The 26,658-nt window shown below is 42.7% G+C and overlaps 1 protein-coding gene across 13 annotated transcripts in view; it reads right to left on the bottom strand.

The window, feature by feature from the left end:
* The window catches only part of KMT2C (lysine methyltransferase 2C), a 302,604-nt gene that overhangs the window by 53,082 nt on the left and 222,864 nt on the right, over positions 1–26,658 (bottom strand). For 7 of the 13 annotated variants that reach the window (XM_068235894.1, XM_068235898.1, XM_068235895.1 and 4 more), the window contains 11 exons: positions 24,993–25,097; positions 24,649–24,696; positions 18,473–18,610; positions 13,822–13,854; positions 13,569–13,712; positions 9,047–9,185; positions 7,632–7,846; positions 7,222–7,295; positions 6,328–6,504; positions 4,689–4,871; positions 1,983–4,553 (listed from right to left, as the gene is read on the bottom strand). In XM_068235894.1, coding sequence (XP_068091995.1) covers positions 1,983–4,553; positions 4,689–4,871; positions 6,328–6,504; positions 7,222–7,295; positions 7,632–7,846; positions 9,047–9,185; positions 13,569–13,712; positions 13,822–13,854; positions 18,473–18,610; positions 24,649–24,696; positions 24,993–25,097 — 3,827 coding nt within the window. The remainder of the gene's footprint in view (positions 1–1,982; positions 4,554–4,688; positions 4,872–6,327; positions 6,505–7,221; positions 7,296–7,631; positions 7,847–9,046; positions 9,186–13,568; positions 13,713–13,821; positions 13,855–18,472; positions 18,611–24,648; positions 24,697–24,992; positions 25,098–26,658) is intronic. The other 6 variants (XM_068235906.1, XM_068235904.1, XM_068235907.1 and 3 more) reach the window with 4 other exon arrangements.

The following is a 26,658-nucleotide window of genomic DNA, read 5'->3' as shown; positions in this document are numbered from 1 at the left end:
TGAATCTGGCCGGCGCTTCCTGAAGGGGCAGAGCTCTCTGCTGTAGCTCTGCCTCTTCTGATGTCAATCGCGGTGGATCGCCGCCTTTCCCCGCCCCTCTCACTCTTCCTTCACGGAGAGGGGCGGAGAGAGGCGGCGATCCACGCGGCGACTCACGGCAGGAGAGGCGCTCTGTAGCGCTTACAGTTCATAGTTCTGCCTCTCAGAGCAGCAAAATCTACGACCAAGTTGGTCGTGGATGTTTGCCCGGGGATTTGGGGGGTTTGCAGGGCTCATTTTTTAGCGGGGATGCGTCGGTTTGCGGTTAATGAGACTTCTGAAGCGAATTAATAGGTAAATATAGCAAAAAAAAAAAATTGCTTCAGAGTCTCTTTAATGCGTTTGGAAAAGGAAAAATAAGCAGTCTTAATTTTTAAATGCTACACTAAAAGAAATAAGAGCTATTTCCCCACTCATGGCTGGCTTTACACCCTCCACAATAAAAGGAGTACTCACCAGTGATGGGCTCACGAGTAGGGACTCGAATTCATGATTTAAATGAGGCTCAATTGCCTCAGCTGTGCAGCTGGATGACAAGGGGTTAGTTACCCATAATTCAGTCGTCCTCCCTGCACTCCAAACAGCTGTGTGTTCTAATAAAATTTGGATTTTAGACGGTGCGGATCCTGCTATCCTATTTGAATAGATAATTTACGACATGTCCGTTCTGCTCCTGATCAATAAGGGGATCAATTTTGTGCAGCAGCGATCTCAAAGTCAATCCTGTTATTATTTGGGAGCAGATCAGACATGTCAGAAATTATCAGTTCAACCCATGGATGTTGCATGGAGTGTACCTAGCATTACACTGGGAAATTTGAAGCAAAACCAGACTTCTCATTTTGACTTATCACGTATAAAGCGTAACTGTATCCCATTGGAAAACTTTACAAATGGTTCCAGAAGAGTAGAAGAAAAAAAGATATGCATACAGCCACACATGTTAAAATAGCTAGTCAGGGACTAACAGGTTCACCACATAAAGCTTTCATAATAAGATTTAGAAACTTCCAACTTTTAAAGCATTTTTAAAATGTGCACTGACAACCTCAGAAGACTTAAAGCGGAACTGTAATTTCGCTGTAAACAAACAGTTTCACTTACCTGGGGTTTCCCCAAGCCCCCAGCAGCTGTCCTGTCCCGTGCCGATCCTCCACGATCCTCCCTTCTCCCGCCATGGTTAAGCTTCGTTACCGCTGACTTGTAAGTCGACGGCAACTGCGTCTGCGCACCCCGGGCTACGCGAAGCTTTCTTCGACTTCCAGCCCGCAATAGTGTCCTGCTATTAGCGCAGGACGCTATTGCGGGCTGGAACGCGAAGAAAGCTTTGCGTAGACCAGGGTGCGCAGTTGCCGTCGCTTTACAAGTGTGCAGTAACGAAGCTTAGCCACGGCGGGAGAATGGAGGCCCGGGCAGGACGGCTGCTGGGGGCTTGGGGAAGCCCCAGGTAAGTGAAACTGTTTGTTTACAGCAAAATTACAGTTCCGCTTTAAATTGAGAGTTGCTGACGAGTGGTGGCTATGAAAGTGAAGACCTTAATGCTAGGTACACACAATGTGTTTTTTTCTGTCGATTTTCCATTCTCCATCCGATTTTCTGCTCGATTCTCTTTACTATCATCGATTTCCATTCACTTCTATGAGAAATTGACCAGAAAAATGGTCGAAAACAATATCGGGCATAACGGAAATGATCTATCAAACCATCTAACACAAAATTGTATGGTGTGTACCTAGCATAAAAGGGCCTTCAGGATTCGCATAATAGGCAACAAAAAAAAGAGGAAAAGATCTCTAAATACAAATACAAATAGTTGTGCTTATAAGTTTACATACCCTGGCACAATTTTTGATTTCTTAACCATTTTTATAGAATATGAATGAACACAAAAACTGGACATCAATTAACATAATAAATGTGCATTGCAAAAATAAATAAAATACCTGTCTTACTTTTTCTTCAGCCTCTGCCATAGGAAGATTCAGTGAATTCTGTCCATCAGGTATGCCAGGCGTTAGTGGCATATTGGCAAACTGCTGACCTTTGGGGCTGGCAGGAATACTGGAAGATCCAATCAAAATTTCTTCTGGGAACGATCTTTGCTGATCAACCATTTCATGGGGGTCCACAAATCCATCCCCTGTCTGCATATGAGGAGTGGCTGGTGGCTGTTCATAAGGATCCTGGTTAAGGCCAGATGAGGAATGACTATACAGGTCTGTCGAACCTGAGCCAGTCAGTCGTGGATTTTGGGAGTTCAGTTCTGGGGCTCTGATGTATGGAGCCCCCCTGCTTTGAGAATTTTGCATTAATGACTCTTGGTTGGACATCACTATAGATCGAACCACTGACAATCGATTAAAATTTTCTGAACCACCAGGCATTGGCGTTCTTAGTGGCTGAGCGTAAGGGTCAGAAAGGATAGGCCTAGGATTTCGATTCATTTGAGAAAAGGAGTCTATGGAAAGAGGCCTTGGTGTGCCAGGTTGCTGCGCATATGGGTCTGCCAGGATGGGTTGTGGATATGAATCTGAAGGTGCTGGTCTTGGCGTTCCAGGTGGTTTAGCATATGGATCTAAGGGTGCTGGTCTTGGAGTTGCAGGTGGCTGAGAGTATGGATCTAAAGGAGCTGGCCTTGGAGTTCCAGGTGGTTGAGCATATGGATCTAAGGGTGCTGGTCTTGGAGTTGAAGGTGGTTGTGAATATGGATCTGAAGAAACTGGTCTTGGGGTTCCTGGTGGCTGAGAATAAGGATCTGAAGGCATAGGCCTTGGTGTACTAGGTGGTTGCAAGTATGGATCTGAGGGCATAGGCCTTGGTGTACTAGGTGGTTGCGAGTAAGGATCTGAAGGCATAGGTCTTGGCGTACTAGGTGGTTGTGAGTATGGATCTGAAGGCATAGGCCTTGGTGTTCCAGGTGGTTGTGAGTATGGATCTGAAGGCATAGGCCTTGGTGTTCCAGGTGGTTGCGAATATGGATCTGAAGGCATAGGCCTTGGTGTTCCAGGTGGTTGCGAATATGGATCTGAAGGCATAGGCCTTGGCGTTCCAGGTGGTTGCGAATATGGATCTGAAGGCATAGGCCTTGGGGTTCCAGGTGGTTGTGAGTATGGATCTGAAGGCATAGGCCTTGGTGTTCCAGGTGGTTGAGCATATGGATCTGCAGCAACCCGTGCAGCTGCAGGTGAACTTGCAAAGGAATCATGAAGTCTTTTATTTATGCTTGGCTGAACAAACACATCTCCCATAACTGGTCTAGGAGTGGATGGAGGCTGGCTATAAGGGTCCAGTGTTTGTGCAGGTGGTCGAGGAGTAGGTGGCTGTTGAAGATAATGGTCAACTGCTGAAGGTCTTGGAGCATTTGGCGATTGCAAATATGGGTTATTTGCTGGACGTGGAGTTCCTGGAGGCTGAGAATATGGATCCTGGGCACTTGATCTAGACAAAGAAACTGATTGAGGGTCACTAAGTTGACGCATTAGTCTATTAGGGTGTGCAAATGGCTCATTGAGAGATGGACGACTGCTGTGAGGTGCTTGGTTGTAGGGGTCATGGGAAAAAGGCTCAGTGGGTCTTGGGGTCAAAACAGGTCTTTCATATGGATCTGCAGACATACGTCGGGGTGTTGTGGGAAGTGAACTATACGTTTCCTGTGGAGACTGAGGTGGTCGCATAGGAGTCTTAAATGGAGTAGGGCTACCAGGTGAAAGACCTGTTGTGGGAGTGAGAGGAGATCTTGAACAAGTATCTACTTTATTTTGTTGCATTTGTTGTCTTTGATATATTTCAGTTCTGGAAGAATGCTTTGAAAAAGACTCGCTGTTTACTGGACATAATGAGCCATCTAACATCTGATCTGTGTTATGAGGCAATCTTGACAATCCTAAAGGCTTGGAAAAAGGTTCCGAGGAACCCATGCTCCTCTGCATCTCCATTTTGAATGAGAGGTCAGAACTGGAAGGGGATGAACAAGAGTCTCTTATAGGGGATGGTCGAGTGTCAGAGGACTCATTTCCAGGTATGTGCCTTGGAGGACAAATATCCATGGGTGACCCAGAGTTCCTTCTGTGAAAATTTTGACCTGCAGGTGGAGGTCTTGGTGTTCCTACCATTTTAGCATATGGGTCATAGGGAGAAGATGGTCTAGAGTTGGAAGAGCCAGGAGAAAACATCTGTGGTGAATGTGGCTGAGAAGATGCAGATAGCTGCAGAGGGTCCTGTAAAGGTAATCTCGTGGGAGTTGGAGGTGGTGCTTGTGGCTTTAGGAAAACATCATCAGAGAATGATCCACTCTGTTTTCCAAACATATCTTTACCAAAGCTCTGCTGAAGTGGAGACATGTTCCCAGGCTGGGGTGTTAAAGGACTCTGTACACCACTGTTTGGGGTATCACTTCCTGATTGGCTCGAATGCTGTTGGGATCCAAACTGTTGCTGCTGCTGCTCATTCTTTACTTGCTCTAGTTTTTGAGTTGCTTCAATCTTTGCCTGCTGTTTACTTTTCTGGCGCATTTGCTGCAATATCAAAATTTCAGGGATATTATTATTATGCAGTTCTATACAATATTAAAAATGTTTTCATTTTACTTAGAATGAAATGAGTGAGAACTAGTCAAGTTTTTACACTTTATTCATGCTGGGAATTTTTACCTCATTTCTGGTCTCTATGGCTTTCTGTGCTGGAACAGAAAATGAGGCAGAGCCCAAACTTTTACCACTGTTACTTAAACAGATATTGGATGAAAACCTCCCAAGAAAGGACCTTTTCGGCTGACAACTGACAGATGTGGAAATGTTTTTAATTCCTCTGGGGAGATTTCTTCTAACTTCTTTCTGTGTTTTTGGGACAGGAAAGATGGGATGGGATGATTTCAGTCCATCATTCTCACAGTAAAAGCTGAATTAAATAAATTAAAATTAAACTGTATGCAGAGGGGCCATTAATGCATAAAAATGTTTAAGAATACCTGAATAAGGTTCTTTTATTTGTAAGTTTACAAAATGTTTTCAAAATATGATATACACCAAGGTGGTGTTAGCTAAAAAAATAATATGTGTAATATATGGATATTATACTGTTGTATTACTAGGCACAACCTGATACTTTGCTGCAAACTAAGAAAACAGGGGTGTGTGCTCAGACCAGGTGTCACCTGACATATACTGGCTGCCTCACGTCTATTGACTAAATAAAATGGCATATAATTAGCAAAATGCATCTGTTTATCAGAATATGCAGGATCAAAAACTACCTCACTGCTATATCCTCCAGGAGTTAGCCCAAGCAAAATACTTTGCATCTTGGGGGTACAAGGAGGCCTACACTAGGCACCCCCGTTAAGATGCAAAATATTTTGTCCGTAAGGGCTCCTGCACTATTTCTTACCTGATTTGAACCTGAGGAATCAAGTTACACCTGCGAAACGCATTGACTTGTGTGCAGGAAAAAAACCAATCAAAGTAACATCAAAACCTTTTCACGGATCGATGTACGATTGACATGTGTTTTTTGGAGAGGTAGGCCAACCTCTTCCTCTCCTTTTTAGTGTTTCCAATGTATTTTATTTTTATGGGCACCTCTTCCCACCAGTTAATATTATCATTCAGCAGAATGGAGCTGCTGACTTTAGGAAAAAGTCACCCTGTGTTATACAATGTAACTATGGAAAGATGGATATCATTTTAAAGCTCTCTTTCTCCTCTTTCTGACGACCCCCTAAATCGTCGCCCTACGCCTTTTAGTTTTCTCTATTTTCACGATCGAAATCGCAGCCGGCAATTTCAATCGCGAAAATAGCGAAAACTAAAAGGCGTAGGGCGGCGATTTAGGGGTCGTCAGAAAGATTTATATATCATTGGGAAGAGGAGAAAGAGAGCTTGAAAATGATATGCATCTTTCCATAGTTTCTGCACTGCTCGGAGTCCCTTTAAGTTTTTAATGTTCTGATCAAATTTTTAAATTTCTTGAAAAATAGCATCATAAATGCTTACTTTATGGCTCTAGCCTAAATAAACACAAATAACCTACACATGATACTGCAATGCCACTATGGCAAAAAAAAAAAAGCTCCCTCAATCTCCAGCACCATCTACCCTGTTCTGCATCACACACCGGCCTCTGTAGCCACATGCAGCAAATCATCCAATTTTTTTTTATGTATTTCAGCACTAAATTGAATCTATAGCACACAATCCATCATATCATGGACAAAGCCAAATCAACATACTCTAGATGATCTACAAAATGTAATATACAGAACAATAAGTTCTGGAATAATAAACCCTGTACCTGTCTGTACTTCCACTCTTGCTCGTGTTCAGACTCTCTCTGTTTCAGGGGATCTTTAAAGAGATCAGAGTCAATGCGGGAGTTGTCAATAACCTCCTGCTGCTGGCGCTTCAAGGAGTCATTTGACATTTGCACTTTGTTGATTCGTAGAGCTGCACGGTTGTCTCTAGCCTTTTGCTGGAAATAAAAAATTGATTTGGTATTATCTCACCTTACTTGAAAATAATTATTAATAAGACAAATTATTCAGTCAAGGTTTTCTCATCGTAAAATCTTTCCACTCCCTGATTTAAATTATTTATTTTATCAAAGGTCGGGGGACATCTTTACTGCTGGAGCATCACTGAGGAATGTTTGCTTGTTGTGTGCTCCAAAGTGAGAAGAAACAACACTTGTCCCCAAACACCCCACCCTGCTGGATCTCATTTGAAGGATAACTGTAGCGAGAGATATGTGGAGGCTGCCGTTTTTATTTCCTTTTAAGCAGACCTGCTGATCCTCTGCCTCTTAATATTTTTAGCCATTGACCCTGAACAAGCAGGCAGCAGATCAGGTGTTTCTGACATTTTTGTCAGATCTGACTAAATTAGCTGCATGCTTGTTTCTGGTGTTATTCGGATACAACTGCAGCCAAAAGCCAAATAGATCAGCAGTAGAGCCAGGTAACTAGTATTGTTGAAAAGAAAATTAATATGGCAGGCGCCACATACCTCTTGCGACAGTTGTCCTTTACATTTCGATACCTCTTGCGACAGTTGCCCTTTACATTTCGATTCCATGTAGCTACATACTCGTAACTACTCAGAATGATCACCACTACTAGTGAGTACATACAGTATGTGTAAATAAATACAACATTTCCTTATCTTTGGATGAAATCTGAGGCCTACTTACCACATATGGGGCTCGCTCTTGTGAACTGGCTTTTCTCCAGAGTTTTGCAATTTGCTTTACTCTTGTTGACCAGTCTAGATAAAACAGAGAAATGTGCCGTGATCGGGAAAAAACAACAACAACTTTACACAAAAATATCTGTAATGGCGATTAAACCTGTTTTAAAAGGAAGAAAATACACCTTTTTAAAGTACCTAGATCGCCATGTAAGTATAAAGATAAAAACAGAACGCTCATCACACACTTCTGATCAAAAGATTATGCTGGCCACAAACATTAAAGGGGCAGTATGGCGAATCAGGGTTATATCATGGCTAGATAAAATTAAGCACACGTGAGTTTAGTAGTTATGAAAAATAATTGATTTAAAAATAACAAGCAGAGCTGAACTACTTAAACTTTAGTCTTACCAGGGAACTCCTCCTTCAGGTGTGGGAAATTGATGTTGGTATACAGCACAGGGGCCACAGTTGCCATTTCCCCGAGGGATTCCTCTTTCTCCCATTTCAGTGTACTCCTCTGTGCGCTGGACATAGTATCTGCCTCTGCCTCTGCAACCTGAACCTGTGCTCCCCACGCACCACTGGGATCATTCACCATGCCGGAGTAGACTGGGTTTTTTTCCCTAAGAAAGAAAAATATATTATTCAAAACAAAATATACATTTGATGTGTTGTGCAAACATCAATATGGTTTAAACGTTATTTTCAAAGGCAATCTGAGTGTAAACGGAGCTCCCCATTTTTACCTCACCTTGTGTCGCCTTATTTACAGCTAACCTGTTCCGGACCCGGAGAAGCAGAGAAATTGCAGGCCTTCCTCTCTCTCTCTCTCCCCCTTCCCCTCCAGCGATCCCCGCCCGCTTTGACCTTCCTACCCTCCCTGCAGCGATCCCCCACCTGGGTCCTGATCTGGTCACAAGATCACAGTGACTCTTCTCAGGTCAGATAATGCTATACAGAAGTAAGGAATACTACCTGCAGTAGCTCTACACTGGCAATGGGCCCGGCTGTAACAGCTGCTTGCACACTGTCAGTCACAATGCTTGACTCTGGGTTGAGCTGCTGAGCTTTCCCCATTGCCCAGATGCTCAGATTTGAAAGGAACCACAGCAAGTTATCAAAATCTGACATCACATCTGATCCTCTGCCTCCCAAATGTTTGGGAGGCAGAGGATCAGATGTGATATCAGATTTTGATACAGATAGTCTGTTGACAGCTACTAATAAGATATGTTGATCTGGCTATACAAACAAAGGAACAAGGGAGCATGGGTTTTTTTTTAGCAATTATTTGTGGAATAAAGACTTTTCATTAAGTGCTGTGCAAGAGTTTGGGTGCACTTTAAAGCGGAATATAACCCTACATTTCAACTTTGCTCTGAAACATTATTTACAGCATATTATATGCAACCAGCATTGTTTTTTTACTAGACCAGCATTGGAAGGGTTACACACAGAGCTTTAAAGTTCCTGGAGAGAAAAACTTGAGGTGTTATAATGCAAAAGAGCTTGTGAAATAGCTTTTCAGATTCAGTCAGGTTTCCTGAAAAGTAAATAGAAGCCAAAAGCCTATTATCTGTCATGGAGAAGACAGGTGATGATGTTTTACCGCAGAAAAGTTCAAAGGGCCATTACTTCTGCTTCTTTTTTTTAGCTTAACACAATATTAATTTTAAACAGTAGCTGTGGCAGCCCGATTTTATTTTAAAAATCACAGTGAGTATAATTTTCTCTACTAATAGAGAGCTGCCATAGAAAGGCATCCATAGACAGCAGTGCAGATTACTATTTTATCAAACAAATTATGTTAATAACAAGCTTACCTGTTATCTGAAAACTGTTGCTGTGTTAAGGGGGAGAAAGGGCCAAGTCCATGCCCTGAGGCAAGGGGATTGTGCTGTAAGTGTGGATTGGGTGGCAACAAACCATTCACCATGGGCATTCTTGAGAAAAGGCCATCACCTGAGAAAAATAAATGAATGCAATATGTATTTTTTTTCATCTCAATAAGCATAACAAAGAAAAACATTTCATATGATACATTAATTTCCTTTTGTCCAATATAAAAAGTTTACCGAGCTGTGCTAGCCAAGAACACTGCTGCTATGATAACTCCATTCGAGCTACCTTCTGCAAAATACTATAAACCACACTATCAGTGGAATTAGGTATATTATTCTAATGTGCCTTTGTATGGAAATGTGGTCTTGTGATAAATCACTACGCATAAAAGAATACATAAAAAAAATAAAAAATCCAACACTCATTCTAAATTGCTTGGGTGATAACATTACTTATTTTCACAGGCGAACGTTGGCCTCAGACATAGTTCAGTACTTTAGTCAGCAGATGGTAGACCAGCAAGCACCTAGTGCCAGTGTACCATCTGCTAGGCCAACAAGCCCATAGGCAACTCAGAGCATTATCTGCTAAAACTGGGCCTATAAGCCAAAAACCTCGATTGAATGTCTTATGGTGCAGAAGTACTATTTTTATTATTATTTTGTATTTCTATAGCACCGTGTATACAAGACACTCTCCGAATGCTTGGTGCCAAAGGGACGTAAGACCAAAAATCTCTCTTAGAATAGATGCTCTGCCAAAATGTCAGATATCAGCTGTTTCAGCCAACAAAGTCCAGTCTACAGGTATTGCTGTGCAAAAACAGACAGCATTCCAGTATTTAATGCAAACAATAGATTTGCTGGCATTCATATAATCTTGTCTAATAACGATTGCATCTGTGCAGCCGTGCATGTTCCGTTTGCTGCAGCACAAAGCTATGCAAACATGGCTCATGTACAGATTTCACCCAAGGTTGCCTTTCCTCCATGTGCTTCTGCCAGGAATGCATAATACTCCATTATAAAATTGATGGAAAACTCCATGGTTTTCATAGTTTTTCATTAGATTTGAGGTTTAGAACTAGTAAAAGTATCATTGTAGTGTATGCCAACCTTTACATTCCGCTCACCTGTGTTTTTTTTATTACAGGATACCTGAAGTGTGAAAATTCCCTTCAGGTTTGATACTTACCCAAGTAGAGGGAAGGCTCTGGATAGTATAGAGCTTTTCCGTTCTTCTTGAGAACTACTTGTGTCTCCTTTCTGAGGACGAGTGCATTGCTACCGCGCATGTGCGAGTCTGGACTTGCCTTTCACACGACTCAGGGACACGAGTAGTTCTGAAGAGCTGTTCGGCTGAACAGCTTTACAGACAGGGGAGTAACAATTGGCCGCATGGAGGAACAGGAAGGCTCTATACCTTTCCTCTACTTGAGTATGAAACCTGAAGGTAGTTTCACACTTCAGGTTTTCTCTGCAAGTGCTTGCAAAGTGACACACAGCTGTCAGCTTCAGATCCCATCTTCTAGATAAGCTGCCCTGCTTCACTGATTTGCACAGCAATTGTAGCAAAATATATACCCTAAAGCTACACAAATATTTATACTTTTTCTTTTAAATAGCTGTGGGAAGTGAACCCAAGGCAACCCAGATAATTATTTTTTAGAGAATTACCTATGTAGAGGGAAGCATTTGGATAATCCAGATAGTCCAGCCTTCAGATAGTACAATGGTCCTCAAACTAAGGCCCACGGGCCAAATTCGGCCCCCTGAGGCTTTCTCACCGGCCCCCACTTACAAAATGTATTACTTGTAGATGCGGTCCACTGCATCTTTAAATATTGATGTCTCGCATATAGAATAGCACTGCTGGTACCATCAATCCACAGGGAAGCCAGAGAGCAGTCATTCGTTGACTTCCAATCCAATTCGGCATCATGTGACACTGCTGTCCAATTGGACGACAGGTTGCTCCCTGAGTATGCTTTACTGTCTGGCTAAAAGAGGTTTTTTACTATCTGCACATGCTGTATTGGGGGCATAATATCTGCTTTGGTTAAATTGGAGACAAAAGGGCTGCCTGTGTAAACTAGTAATAGTTTACACTACCTAGGTTCAATGCAATGTTTTGTACATCATACAGTATTAAGTATAGTCCGGCCCCCATTAGTTTGAAGTATGATGACCCGGCCCTTAACAGAAAAAGTTTGGGGACTCCTGAGATAGTACTTACCTCGGGAGGGGGAAGCCTTTTGGATCCTAATGAAGCTTCATCCGTCTTCTGTAGCCAGGGGGAATCTAGCGCTGGCAGCCTCTGAAAAAAAAATGCTGACAAGCCTGCCAGCTGTGACACAGTAGTGCCTGCAATATTTACCTTCAGGTCCGCTCTACTGCGCAGCAGCGAACTGCCTGCGCAATAGAGTGGACCTGATAAGGCTCGACTATTTCCACCAGAGCCCATCGGAAAGCCACTACTGCACCTGGGCAGGAGTGCGGAAGGTAAATATTTACAAGGCTGCCAACGCTGGATCCCGGAGGATGAAGCCTCATTAGGATCCAGAGGATTCCCCCTCCCAAGGTAAGTACCCCCCAGGGGCACTATTTTATTATTATTACAGATCTTTAAAGTGGACCTGAACTCTCACACAGGACTGAGGAAATACATAGAGAAATGCACCCTGTATGTATTTAGAGAGTTTAGCTTGTCTAATTCCCCCCTCATTTGAGTCTAATCACAAGTTGTAATCTGATCTCTCCCTGTGTCACATGACTGCCTATGGCAGATAAGGCCATTTGAAAGTACAGGAGGTTAACAATATGTCTGCTTTCATGAATCAGGAAGTAGAAACGCTGCAGATTTATTTTAGGATTTGTATCAGCTGTAACAAAAATGTTTTTTGTTTAATGGTTATTATGCTGCTGTGTATCTTTTAAAGCAGAGAGGAAATTCTGAGAACAGGTCCGCTTTAAGCCTGTATGGATATAGCTGCACAGCTGCAGCAAGCACAGCTACAAATATTTTTCTATTGAAAAAAAAAGTTAGCTCTCAGTGAGAAAACTTATCATTAGACTAATCAACAGAATTTGCAGTGTTAAATTTTGGGTATAGCTGGGCTTTGAATGTACTTATAACGATTTCCTAGAAGTCTTCTATTGCATTGATCGTACATTCTTCGGTAATAAATGATTGCCTCTTGTCTATAGGAATGATGTAGATGTAATGTTTCTTTTATTTTCACCGTGATGTTGCGCTCAGTCCTCACTTTCCTTGATAGGCTGCTGACTATGCACGAAGACAAGTCCCAGTCACGTTAATTATCACACTATAGCCACGCCAGTATTCTGTATCACCGTTTGTGATCCAAGCACTTACTAGAAATAAAAACACAGCAGACCAGGCCTTCTCATAGTGAGCATCGTCTCATCAGTGACACCCTTGTGCAATTGCACACACTGCGTGAGGGATTAAAGTGCTATCACCAGGGTAGATTCTATCCTTCCCTGCTCACCAGAGGATTTCTTGTCAGTACTGCATATCACAAAACGTCCATGCCGTTTAGAACCTTAAAAACAATCAAACGTATTCTCATAGCATAAAACCGCTTTAATAGGCTCCCAATGGCCCCCAAATTAAAACTGCGTACATAAAACTTTCTTGCGTATTAGCATATCACAATACCACATCGCCGCCAGCTCCGGTCACCTCTCACATGCCCAGGCCGCGTCTCCTACGATCGGTGGTAGTACAGCGTGCGTCCTCCAAGCTCCGCCCTACGCGTTTCGCCACGTGCCAAGTTGTGACTCATCAGGGGCTCCGTAGGAGACGCGGCCTGGGCATGTGAGAGGTGACCGGAGCTGGCGGCGATGTGGTATTGTGATATGCTAATACGCAAGAAAGTTTTATGTACGCAGTTTTAATTTGGGGGCCATTGGGAGCCTATTAAAGCAGTTTTATGCTATGAGAATACGTTTGATTGTTTTTAAGGTTCTAAACGGCATGGACGTTTTGTGATATGCAGTACTGACAAGAAATCCTCTGGTGAGCAGGGAAGGATAGAATCTACCCTGGTGATAGCACTTTAATCCCTCACGCAGTGTGTGCAATTGCACAAGGGTGTCACTGATGAGACGATACTCACTATGAGAAGGCCTGGTCTGCTGTGTTTTTATTTCTAGGAAGTGCTTGGATCACAAACGGTGATACAGAATACTGGCGCGGCTATAGTGTGATAATGTTTCTTTTATTACCACACTAGGAGTAATCGTGATTTCACTGACCCTGCCTCTTAGCACTGATTGACCTCAATTCCTGGGAATGACCAATTGCAGGCAACTAGTGCACATCAAGGGTCATCTTAAGTAGCTCTGGTAAAACTGACTGCCGCAAAAAGGATAAGAAACTGACAATGTGAAACGAATGAACACATGAATCTAGACTTCAGGAGCAATCTTCACCAGGCCTTTATGCTAAGCAAAGGCTGGAACCAGGACTTCAACTTACCCTGGTTTTGCAAAGGCAAGAGCTGTGTATGTGGAGGATGAGGATGAGCTGAAGGTGGTGGCGGTTGTGGCAAAGATGGCGGATGGGTGGCTACAGGACTCAGCACAGCAGTAAATAAATCTTCAACATCTTTTCCTTCAAGCTCTGCAAACCCAACAAAGAAAGCAGCAACCAAATATTTAAAAAAGGGCACTTTCTAGTGAAAATCATCTGGAGCGATGTTAAAGTGTAAACCTGGGATGATCATAATTACCTGGAATTTTGTAAAGTTTCCCCAAAATTGCACCTGATGGACAGAGGGTAGAAAAATAGATTTGAAAGTTATTAAGTGAATAGATGAATATGAATAGTCAGTGACTAAACCAGGCTAGGGCAAACTTTACGCGGCCCGGACCGCATTCTTTAAATCCCCCCCCCCCCCCTAAAATAGGGAGCGGGGTAGCAGGGGATTTTGAAACTCACCTCCGCTCACAGAAGTGCCACGCTATCTCCATGGCAACAGGACGTCACATGACGGGACGTCAGGACGTGCCAGCTTATTACATGCTGGCTGCCTTAACTTCCTGATGTCACCTGGCATCCTGTTGCCATGGAGATGACGCCTGACTTACGTTAGCGGAGGCAAGATTCAAAATCCCCCGCTGCTCGCTGGCTATTTTATAGGGAGGGAAGGAGGGGAATCCGGCCACCTGCAGCGTACATGGGCCGGGCCGTAGTTTGCCCAGTGCTGGACTAAACCAATGTGATATTGTTTTCAGTTTTTTTTTTTTTTTTTTTTTTTTTATTTACCAGTGAATGTTTAGAAAAATAATTTGATTGGTTGATGTAAGCATTAGTTGTCTTTTATAATGGCAGAAAATACGGGTGAAACTCGAAAAATTAGAATATGGTGCGAAAGTCCATTTATTTCACTAATTCAGCTTAAAAGGTGAACCAAATTTATGAATTAGACGAGATATTTCAAGCCTTTATTTCTTATAATTTTGGTGATTATGGCTTACAGCTTATGAAAATCCCAAATTCCAAATCTTAGACTATTAAAATATTGTGAAAATGTTCAATAATCTAGGCTCATCAGACTCATCAGCTAGGGTTCCTATTTTATATATTAGGTTCAACTTTCCGAAATAAATGGACTTTTGCCCCATATTCTAATTGTTTGAGTTTCACCTGTATTTTCTGCCATTATAAAAGACAACTAATGCTATGATAGTACTGTCAATGCCATCTTCTCCAGCTAAAAGAATGCACAGTATACTACATTTGTGATTTAGTACCAGGTCGAGTTATCAATTCTATTCATCTTGTCAGCAGTTATTACAGAGATATTTAGGTACTTTTCCGTTAGCCCGGCGCATCCTCTAGGTGGTGATAATTACTATTCCCCCTTCAGGCCACCATGGATAGTAGGGAAAGATGTAACTCTGCTGGAGTTCTATCGCCACCTAGAGGATGCGCCCGGCTAACGGAAAAGAACAGATATTTATAAATCAATCAATCTCTCCAGCTACAAACGTCACTGCAGAGAAAAGGGCTCGTGAAAGATCAATGGAGGTTGCAGCACATCGGCAATGATGTCTCTTGAAATATTACCAACTTTTCTAAAAAATATAACTCTGTAAAGTACAAACCGCCTTTGTGAAGTTAAAGTGTACCTGAGACGAGAAGAGTCTCAGGTTCCATACTTACTTACTTACCTGGAGTTCCATACTTACCTGGGGCTTTCCTTCCCAGAGTAATGTCCCACGACGCAGCTTTGTACGCTGCCAGTGGCCCGATGTCCCCGCCGGTACTTAGGCCGACCTCGAAGTCTGCTTCGTACTGCGCCGCTTTCAATCACAGCCACAGTGTCCGTGGTGTTCTGCGCAGGCACAGAACTACTGCGAGGACTACTGCGCAGTACACCACGGACAACGTGGCCGTGATTGACAGTGGCGCTTGTGCAGGTGCAGTACGAGGCCGACCTAAGTACCGGCGGGAACACCGAGCCGTGGACTGCGATGTCCCTGGGAAGGAGCTGGAGGAAGCTACGGTTAAGTAGATTGGAGAGCCTTAAAACTGTTGATGATTCCTTTAAAACCCCATTAGGCCGCTCGTCCCTCGCTGTCTCCCCGGGTGGCTCCGATCCCCCACAATTCAGCCCGAAAGCCTGGCCAAGTCGTTCCTGTGGCTGGGAGCATTCTGTGCTTGTGCAGGCGCAGAATGCTCACAGGGACAGGAGCATTACGGGGGAGCGAGTGCACGATGAAGCGCAACTCAGCCAGGCTTTCGGGCTGAATTGCGGGGGACCGGAGTCACTTGGGGAGACGACGGCAAGGGACGAGCAGCCTTAAGGAGGTCCCAAGTATGAACCTGAAACGCTTCTCATCTCAGGTTCCCTTTAAAGTTAATTAATACTACACATTTGTATGGTGCTGACTTTTTTCACATAACTATACTGAGTCTATTGAAGAGTTCATGTTGCTACCATAGTCCAATATGCCCCTCATGGGGAAAGCAAGTCAACTACCAGTATGCATTTGGAGAAAGGATGAAGCCAAAGTGTCCAGAGGAAACCCACACATGCCCCATGCAAATTTAAGTAAAGTTTAGATTGTTTGTTGCTGAAGCTCCTTATGCTATTACAGTAAAAATCCCCAAATGCTAAACTTCAAGGGACCTGGCCAAGTAGTTTACTATCACTATAGCATGGCTTTAAAGTGACTGCGATTAGAGGAGGAGGGAGCAGGGAGATGAAGGCTGCTCGAGTGAAAACGAGGAGCTAAGACATGGTGCACCAGGGAGAGGGAGAAAATAGCCTGGGTCAGGTGATGGCTCAGTGCTGAGGAAACATTGCCGGGAGCTCCGTATTGGGGTATCTGGTACATGGAACTTTTACAAGGGGAACTGCTCTGTTATAGCTGCATCAAACCTAGTAAAAGCACGGTCATCTATTAACTAACAACGGAAATTTACAGAAGGGTGAACTCTGGCTTGAAAACAATGTTTTATTACAAGCATATTAAAAAAAATGCACCAAAACTTGGGCATTAATACAAGGTGGTAGATGTTCCAAGTAGAGCAAAGCAAATCCCTTGTATTTATAGGGAACCCGAGGTGAGAGACATATGTAGTGTACTGGTTAAGAGCTCTGCCTCTGACACAGGAGACCAGGGTGCAAATCTCGGCGCTTCCTGTTCAGTAAGCCAACACCTATTCAATAGGAGACCTTGGGCAAGACTCCATAACACTACTACTGCCTACTGATCACACCCTAGTGGCTGCAGCTCTGATGCTTTAAAGGGGAACTGAAGTAAGAGGTATACGGAGGCTGCCATATTTATTTCCTTTTAATCAATACCAGTTGCCTGGCAGCCCTGCTGGTCTATTTCTCTGCAGTAGTATCTGAATAACACCAGAAACAAGCATGTAGCTAGTCTTGTCAAATCTGACTTTAAAGTCTGAAACACCTGATCTGCTGCATACTTGTTCAGGGGCTATGGCTAATAGTATTAGAGGCAGAGGATCAGCAGGGCTGCCAGGCAACTGGTATTGCTTAAAAGGAAATATACATGGCAGCCTCCATATACCTCACCAGTTCCCTTTTAAGTCCGCAAGGAGAAAAGCATGATATAAATGTTCTGTGTTTTGTCTGTCACATTTGTTTCCTGCTCATCCTGTGCCCCAAATGGTTTTAGTTATAGACCCTGAACAAGCATGCCAATCAGATGGTTCTGACTTAAGACTGATTGAAGTCTGATTGGATTAACTGCATGCTTGTTTCAGGTGTGTGATTCAGATACTACTGCAGCCAGAGATAAGCAGGAATGCCAGGCAACTGGTATTGTTTAAAAGGAAATAAATATGACAGTCCCCATATCCCTCTCACATTGGGCTCCTCTTAAGGGAACAACCAAAATCACGAGACTCCTATGTGGCCTGCAGACAGACATTTTTAGGATCGCTACTTGAACAAGCTCTGGAAGAGATGGAGGTGCCATGAATTCGGCTCACTATCACACTTTGTCTGGGAAGCTTGGGATATGCTCGACATCCTTTTCTTAGGGCGCATACACATCCAATTTTGATTTGCCAATCACTTACCAATTTTATCACCTCCATGCAGTATGAGGGCTTACAGATTCTGAATACTATGAATAGACTGTGTAGGAAAGCTCTCATAGTACACGGAAGTCAGAAATTGGGCAATCATTGGCCAATTAAAATTGGATGTGTGTACATACCCTTCCTAGTATTTATCCTCAGTACTAGACATACAAGAGGTGAGGGAAGTACTCACTGCTCAACAAGATTAGGATAATAAAGCAAAAACAGGGAAGGGGACTCGCATAGAAATAAATACCACATTGTTAACCAAAGAAAGGGATTCACAAAATTAAAAATGTTTAGTATATAAATGGGATTCTTACCCCATACAGTAGGTAATAGAATAAGTAGAAGAAAAATAGAGCTCAACGGGGGCGTAACTAGAGGGGAGATCAGCCCCAGCAATCGCAGGGGAGCCAAGAGCTGTGGGGAGCCCTCAACTACTAACCTTCCCTTCCTCACATAAAGGGGACTGTACTTCAGACCAATCAGGTCAATATGCAATTCACTTTTTTCACCTGAGTTTTTTCCTAGGTGATTATTTTAAACTTGTCAATAAAATGCTTTTGAAGCAAGAACATACTGAAAATAATTTTGATAGTATTTTTTCACCTACTTTTTGGTACTTGTTTAGTTGAAAATTGCTGAAAAGTTATTTTAAATCGAAGATAAAAAATTATCTCCTAGGTGAAAAAGTGAATTGCACATGGCCCCAGGTGTCTATGTGACTATAGGTGTGAAGACGATGTGGAAGGGGGGGGGGGAGCAAAGTTACACTGGGGCGATCCATGAATTGTAGTTACAACACTGGTGCTTACCTTCTGTAACCATTTTGTCAAGTTCAGGGCTGAGAATTGCATCCAGTTGGTCTTCACTTAAGTGTCGCGAGCCCTGAGGGACACTGGCTTGAGGCATTGATGATGATTCTTCCGACACTGTCCCTACATCAAGCCCAGCTGCAGAGACAAACCATAAAAAAGCTACCATAAGATAACACATCGGAAAAGAACTCAGCAGCGAAACCCGACTCAAAAAAGAATCCTTTGAGGGGAAAGTGTTGCTTAGTGTAAAGAGTCAGTCCATTCCAGATCGATGGATCAGTTTTCAGCTCATTCTGTGTTAATTCCATTTGTAATGCTAAGATGTTTGAAACCATTCTGTTTGGTGCCACTGATCTCCAGAGCTCTAACTCCATATATTTAATTTACAACATATTTTAAATTAAGGGATTAAACTTCCTAGCTAGATACAGTAGTATCAGGATGGGGTTAAAGTGAGGATGTATTATGGATTAGGCCTACAGTTATGTTACAAAAGGGATTACGAATAGTGCAAAGCAACATTATAAGTTTAGGGAAGTGTTATAGACATTAAATAATAGAAATTAATTTTAATAATAGGATTTATTCACAGGGTTCATGAACTCTGGCAGTCCTGGTATTTAAGTGCCAATTTAATAGTTAAAAGCAGTAATTATGTGATCACGGTTTTCCTCTTGCTGGCTCACACTACCAGGCTAAATCTGACATCGCCTGACTATGGCAGTCCAAGCTATGCCCTTCCTATAAAACAGAGGGGTGAGTAGTGGTGCATCATTACCCTGGGATGTTGGGCTCAGTCTGCAATTCCAGAAGGTAGCAGCAGAGATCTCATTATTAAAAGGTGAGTAGGAACAGTGAGATTGACTGTTAGCAAGTGATCAACGAGCAATCAACAGGATGCTTTTAGAATTTCAGGTGCTGCCTCAATGAATGCATGTAATACAGTATGAATACAGTACTAGTAGAAAAGACAAAGGAAAAAAAGGAGCCTACACTGCGATTGAAGATTAAACCAAACCAGGCTCAAATGGACAGGTCTCACCTGGTGATTAATGCAGGGTACCCTGTGGAGGTCCTCCAGCTGTCACACTTTTGTCCCACCTGCGGCGGGGACTTGGCCTGAAGCAATGTCCAGTGTTCAGTGATGGGTTGGAGAAATCCCTGGAGATATTCGTCCTCGAATCCGGTGTGGGTAGATGGAATGGCACTGGGTGAGGAGTGTACCCAGCTAGTACGGGTTAAATACTTGGCAATAAATGTCGTAAGCTTGGGAGGCAGTCGGCCAGGCAGTGCGGTATTACCCGCAATAAGAAGACCAGACTGGTGATTAAAAGGCTGTGTACCCCAGCATTAATAACCAGATGAGCCCTCTGTATTTAAACCTCGTTGGGTTTCATCTCTAATCACTGTTTGCGCTCCATTTTTTTTCCTTTGCCTTTTTTCTCATCATTAAAAAGGTACTTGAAAGTTTTTGTTTTTTTTAATTCACAGACCTGATTTTTTTTAATGCTAAAAATGAGGAAATGACCACCTACAAGCTAAAGTCCATGAATCACTGAAGGCTATCGCAGAGCCCTGACCATAGTGTTCATATTTTACAGTTCAGCTTCTGGGATAGTGAGGAAGGGTTTGAACCGCTGCCATAAAGAACAGGAAGAAAGGAAACTCACTACTGGGAACACAGGCTGAACTAACAATACAATTTGCAATTCAGTAAAAGAAGCTGTCAATTCTACTTTCTCTATGCCCCCAGTTGAGAGTGTCCGTACTTCCTGTTCCAGTGACTGTTGTCGTTGAAAACAGGAAGTTGGGAAAAATCTCCACAATGGAAACCAAGTGGCTACAAAAAAGTGGTGCCTCTCCATTCTATCAAAAAAACTTTTGGCCAGTTTCAACATCAAAGTTGAAATTAGTTGTATTTGTAGTCTCAAGGTTACAATTGCAAGGGGGATAGAATTTATGGTCTTACAATCACAGAGGCATAATAATGATGTTAAGTGGTATATCTTAAAGGAAACCTAAACCAATGGTTTTATGCAAAAATATCTCAATACATATTTTTTTCAAGTAAAGCAGGCACTTAACGCAGTGTCTGCACTTTTAGTTTTGCCCTCCGTCCTCTCTAATAGCTTCTGTGGTTCCCCATCTACTGTCCAGTCGATGAGTCAGTCACTCAATGTCGCCAAGACCTGTCTGTGTCTTAGCACAGATCGCTTTCTCCTTAAAAGAGGTACACACGTGGCTTGTTTTAGTGAGTGCGCGTCATGTGTGCACACGCTCACGTGACCATATTGTGGTGACTGTGTGCAGCGTTCCAGGAGAAACACAGCTGGCCCCTTCTAAGCAATGCGCATGCGCCGGCACTCCCTGCGCCCGACAAGAAGGCACTTGTGCACAGTTCCACTTCAGTGCATGAGCTCGGAGAAGAAGTTTCCCGCTTTGCGCTGGGAAGCAGAGCAGTTCAGGTGCCATCTTTGATGATGCATACAAAAAAACAAGTCTGCATTACAGCTGTTACAGCCACTGAGGAGTGGTGAAAACGATCAATAGGAATAACAGAAGGTAGGCTACTTGCTCATGTGTTTCGTTTAGAAAGTTATTTTTGGTTTAGGTTCTCTTTAAACACTCCATTAACATCAAGTATCTCTGCACAATCTGCAAAAGCAGCCTTTGTAGAGCTTACAATTTATTTTATATAACATTTAACAGGAGGCATGGGAACATTTTCAGATGATTGGGAATCCTAAAATACCCAAGTGGACAAGTGGAATGCATAACACTATAGCAGAATGATCAAATGTCTTTTCTTCCCACAAATTACAATTCTGGTGGGACTGACCCTTTACTTGAAGTCCAACTAAACCCAAATAAAAAGCTGGTAAATTCAGAGAGCACAGTTTGCTTGGTGTGAACTTGATGCAGTGCATTGCATTGAAAAATAATTCTGTATGTGTCAACTCACTGCCTATACAGTTCTATGGGCCTGTTCACATCTCTGTGTTGTAAGGTATAGTGCTATTCTAACTCACTGCATGCAGGCTTTAAAATAATGTCTATAGCCTTGTTCACATTAGCAAACGCGGACAGCCGTGCGTTCGGAACGCATCGCATACAAACACACGCCATCCGCATTTGTATGCGTTGCGTGGCTGATCCTATTCACTGCAGTGAATGGGTCAGCCGTGCGTTTCAGGAAAAAATGCGTGCAGCACCACACTGGTCCGGAACGCATGCAGTGTGAACATCAGACAGTGCAGTCTATGCACTGTCTGATGTCGTGCATGTCAGCCTCCTGCACGTGTTCCCGAAACGCGTGCAGTGTGAACAAGAATGGCTAAAAAAGGGTGATTTTCGGGGGCTTCAGACTCTCTTTAAGATGCAGGTTTTCTGTTATAATGTTGTGAAATGCAGTCTGATATTCAATGAATTTTCTGCTTCGGGAGCTACATGGTCACTCCTAACGAACCTACACACCAGTATAAACTACAGAGGAGGAAAAAATAAACTGCAGTAAATTGACAAATAGATCTGAATGAATGAATGAAGGTATTTTTGCCAACACTTTGCTTCTATCCCTGTTTACATTAATCTTTTCGAATTTATCTGGCTTAATTTTGAATTTAGTTGGACTTTACAGAAGAAAGCAAATAGAAAACAAAGGGAAAGCAATGCAACTTTTTAGCAGACATGCAAGTTGGTGTCACAGTAAACAAGCTTCATTATAAGCTTGTCGCATTTATAGGCAAACCAGTGAGTTACAAGATAATGTTAGTAAGATATTAGTTGTGACAACAGATAAACATTATACCAGCTATTGACACTGCGGAAAAAAAAATAGGCGAGGTGGCACACAGTTTGCAGAATCTACCCTGTGGATCACAACACTTAGGAACTCCAGTGAAAATAATGCAATAAAAAAGTGCTTCATTTTTACAATAATTATGTATAAATGATTTAGTCAGTGTTTGTCCATTATAAAATCTTTTAAATCCCTGATTTACATTCTGACATTTATTACATGGTGACATTTTTACTGTTGGCAGGTGATGTAGCTGCTGCATGTTTTTTTTGGCAGTTGGAAACAGCTGTAAACAGCCATTTCCCACAATGCAGCAAGGTTCCCAGACAGGAAACTGCCAGGAGTACATACTCAAGAGTTTCTTGTGAAGGGGTTTCACCACAATATCAGTTATACAGCGCCCCCTGATGGTCTGTTTGTGAAAAGGAATAGATTTCTCATGTAAAAAGGGGGTATCAGCTACTGATTGGGATAAAGTTCAATTATTGGTCGGAGTTTCTCTTTAAAGAAATCGCTAGCCCCACCATCATGATCCTTATACAGTCTGCCCTCTTTTGAACACCCCTGCTGTTGCCAGGCTTTCAATAAGTGCAAGTATGTTAAAGAAAAAGAGACTAATAACACCTCCTGCTTTGTGCAGCTGATTGCTCGAGGAAAAAAAAATGGTGTGAGTGTGTGTGAGTGTTGTCTACAGTGTATATGGTTTCTCATTTGATACATGTGCTACTCAAAAGTTCTCACTGCTTTTAAAGTCTTTCCTGCCCCTAACTCATAGCAACGTTTTTTTCTGCATTTCTTATCATGCATGTGCAAATCTTATTAGCACTTCAGTAAACGCTGCACCATGCGACTTGTGTGAAGGCATTTCCTAATGTAAACAACGGCACTGACACAGCACTAAATCAGTTATGCATGTATTTGGCCATACTGAATCAGAGTGTCATTTTAAACCATATTAACCACACTTATGTATTGTACACATTAACACTGTTGAGCCTATCTACAGAATAAAAATAAAACATTTCAGCTTTGGGGGAGGTGCTGGTTTGTTAAGTGATTAGAACCTCTTGTCTGTATACAGTCTGTACTCCCACCAGAGAATATCAACCATTGCCATGCCTGGTTCTTACAGCTGTCCATGATTTTCTTTCTTACAACACCTGGGTTTATATTATCGCAACTATGGACAGGCAGTGTACAACTTACGGATAGGCGGTGTCAAGGCTGGATTTAAACTTTTTGGGCCCCTAGGCCAAGTATGTTGGGGCTCCCGCTTCCATGTACAGCAGCCCCTACCATTCCATGTGCAGCCCCTTCTTCCATGTGTATCATCCATGTAAAGCAGTGCCCCTCCCATTCTATGTGCAGCCCCCAACTTCCATGTGTAACATCCATGTACTGCAGCCCCTCTCTTTCATGAACAGCTCCCTTGGGCATCAGTTTCCCTTTTCATGTTTTGCTCCTCATTTTCTTTTTCATATTTATCAACCCCTCTTTCATGTTTAGGTGCATCCTTGGGCTCCGTCCGCCTAAGGCCTGGGCCTTTCCAGAAATCCAGCCCTGGGCAGTGGACAACTACGGACAGGCAGTGGACAACTACAGACAGGCAGTGGACAACTACGGATAGGCAGTGGACAACTACAGACAGACAGCGTACAACAGTCTCCATATAGAAGTCATTCTGGATTCCTCTGACTGCTGCAGTACATACTGTTTTCATAAATAAACTGCTATCATCCCTGAATCAGTTTTGCTGCCAATAACCTGCAATTCTGGGAATGCCAGGTCTTCCTCAAGCAGTACATTCATGTTTCATACATATGCTGTGCTCTGTGCTGGCGATATGGAGGCAACAAGAGGACATTTATCTCTTGCTGTAATAAGCATGGCTTCCCATGGCAGAAAATAAAAACTAGAAGCTACCTGCTGGCTGCTGCACAACTTGGAGGTTGCCAGTAGGTAGACAGACTCCTGTCCCCAATGACGTAAAGCCTCCTGTACACGATTGTAGTGGTTTTTCTGCATTTATATTGCATGAACATCTTCACTAACAAAGGCAAACTTGGGACCATCAGGACGATCAATCAGAGAATGTAGAAACAGACCAAAACAGGACATAAAAAAATGCTTCTACAAGTATCATATGACTATAGCAAAACCAATAACCTCTTATTTCATATAAATAGTATTTAAAACAGACCCAGATGAAATTCCCTCCCTATACGGAGTATTTCTGTGCACAGTGAAGGATAATTAGAAACAAACACAAATAAGCATTAGCAGCTGAGTTTGAAGCATGCATACATAGCGCTAGCAGAGATACAGACAGAGCTATCAGGTCTAGAGGAAGAGACATTAGATTTGTTCATCTTACCAAAAGGAGAGGATGAATTCTCAACCTGGAAAGTGCATAAATCAAGACCTACAGAACCCAAACCAGATAAAATGGATGATTATAAAAAAAGAAAATAAAGAGTGGATGTGAATTTGTCAGGCAGCATGCTTAATATCAATGTCCAAAGCAAAAACAAAATCAATCAAAAGGGGAAAAAAAAAAAGCTAAATACTAAAAACAGTGTAAGCAGTGAAAGGGCAACCAAGAGAAAAACATTGACATGTACATGGGTGGTTGTGGCACTGAGATGTAGTGTGGACCAGTGACGGATAGAGGAGGAGGATCAGTACAAGGGAACCGGCTGCGTAGGAAAAAAAACGTACCAGTTTGGCTTGATGATTTTCCAAGATCATCAGAAAGTATTCCAAAAAGGTCATCATCTGTGTTCAAAACCTCAGAGAGGTCAGCAAGAGGATCCTGGGCTCCACCTTGGGGAAGACCAGATAGGAAGGATGAAGAATGACATGAAACTGTGCATATGAATATCGTATGACATGCTTGCGCTCAGACATGGCAAAAAAAAACATTGTTTGTAACACACCACGTGCAGCAGCTGGAATGAAATGCATGTTTGGTAGGCAGTAGAAATCACTTTGTATTTCTCACAGCTTATTTCAGTCTGCCCAGGCGTTACCATCTTATCAGCACTATGCACACTAGCTCCCCAAAACAGTGATCTGGCCTGGTCATTTCCAGTATTCAGGTCATAGAAAAGCAAAGCACTCACCTTATTCAGTCCTTTCATAAAGAACTTCAATTTAACCTGGATGTCACTGTATCTCCTCAACAGATAGTGATTCGGTGCGATCAATGAAATATGATGAGCGGATGCAAATTTTATGCAAAATGGTACAGCTTGGAAATGGACCAATCATGGACCAAAGATGTAATCTTTACCAAACAATATTCTTTCAACAGGAATTCCAGGGAAAATCACAAGCTAGGACACTGCTGCCAGTTATACCAGACTCCACAATAACAATGTAATCACAAACATGCCAATGAGTAAACATGTGCAAATAGATAACTGCAAACAATAATATAAATTGATGATGTAACTGCAATCTCCAATCCAGAGATAGGTTGATGGGTAAAAAACAACCTGACACTCAGAATGCTTGTTATACATGCACAGACCGCAAACATGAAGGAAAAAGAAATACTATCTGCATTCAAGCAAATATACAGCTATTATATGGAGTGAATATAATAAACCCTTCACTATCTGTGCAGCACACCAGGGGCAAGATAATGATCCAGTTATTTCAATGAGAACTGGGCAGGTCCAACGCTAATTTCCTATTGTTGTCAGGGAGAAACCGCTTTATGCCTACCCATTTTAAACTTTAAGCCCCATCTACACGGAGCTACATCGGAGCGATCCAGCGGCTCGATTAGCTGCCAGATCGCCTCTTCCGCGTCCCCGCCGGCGCCGCTTATCTTCCACTCGATACCCTGCCATTGACCCTTCGCGGGGAACGAGCAGGGAATCGGCGGTAGCAAGATCCGACCTGTTGGATCTTATCAATCGATAACACACATCGGAGCCTTAAGTCTGCAAATGCTAAGTCAGCAAAGTACTTAATGCTGGGCATACACGGCTCGTTTTTGAGCCATCAAGCTGGCTCAATAGATAATTTCCGACATGTCCGATCCCCTGCCCGATCGTTTCGCTGCTCGATTCCCGATTGCAGTGAATGGAAAAAGATAAGAAAAACGAGTGGAAGGTAAGAGAATTGACTGCGGCGAATTGATGGAGCGGGAGAATCCCAGCATAAGGCTCCTTTTCCCCTTGCAAGCGCAATCGCAAAAGCTTCTTTTTCCACTCAGCGCAATTGGGACGAGTGAAATGCAATTGCAGCAATTATCACGCAACACTACGATTGCGTTTGGGAAAAATCAAAACGCTCTAATGGAAAAAGTGCACAGGTGCACTAACGATCAGCAAAACGCTGGTGGAAAAGGGCCCTAAAGAACAAATGAAGTGAG

The sequence above is a fragment of the Hyperolius riggenbachi genome, chromosome 5, assembly GCF_040937935.1.
Source record: "Hyperolius riggenbachi isolate aHypRig1 chromosome 5, aHypRig1.pri, whole genome shotgun sequence".
In the NCBI taxonomy this organism is placed as follows: Eukaryota; Metazoa; Chordata; class Amphibia; order Anura; family Hyperoliidae; genus Hyperolius; species Hyperolius riggenbachi.
Note: the sequence above shows the minus strand (reverse complement) of the source record. Positions and strands in the feature narration are given on the sequence as shown.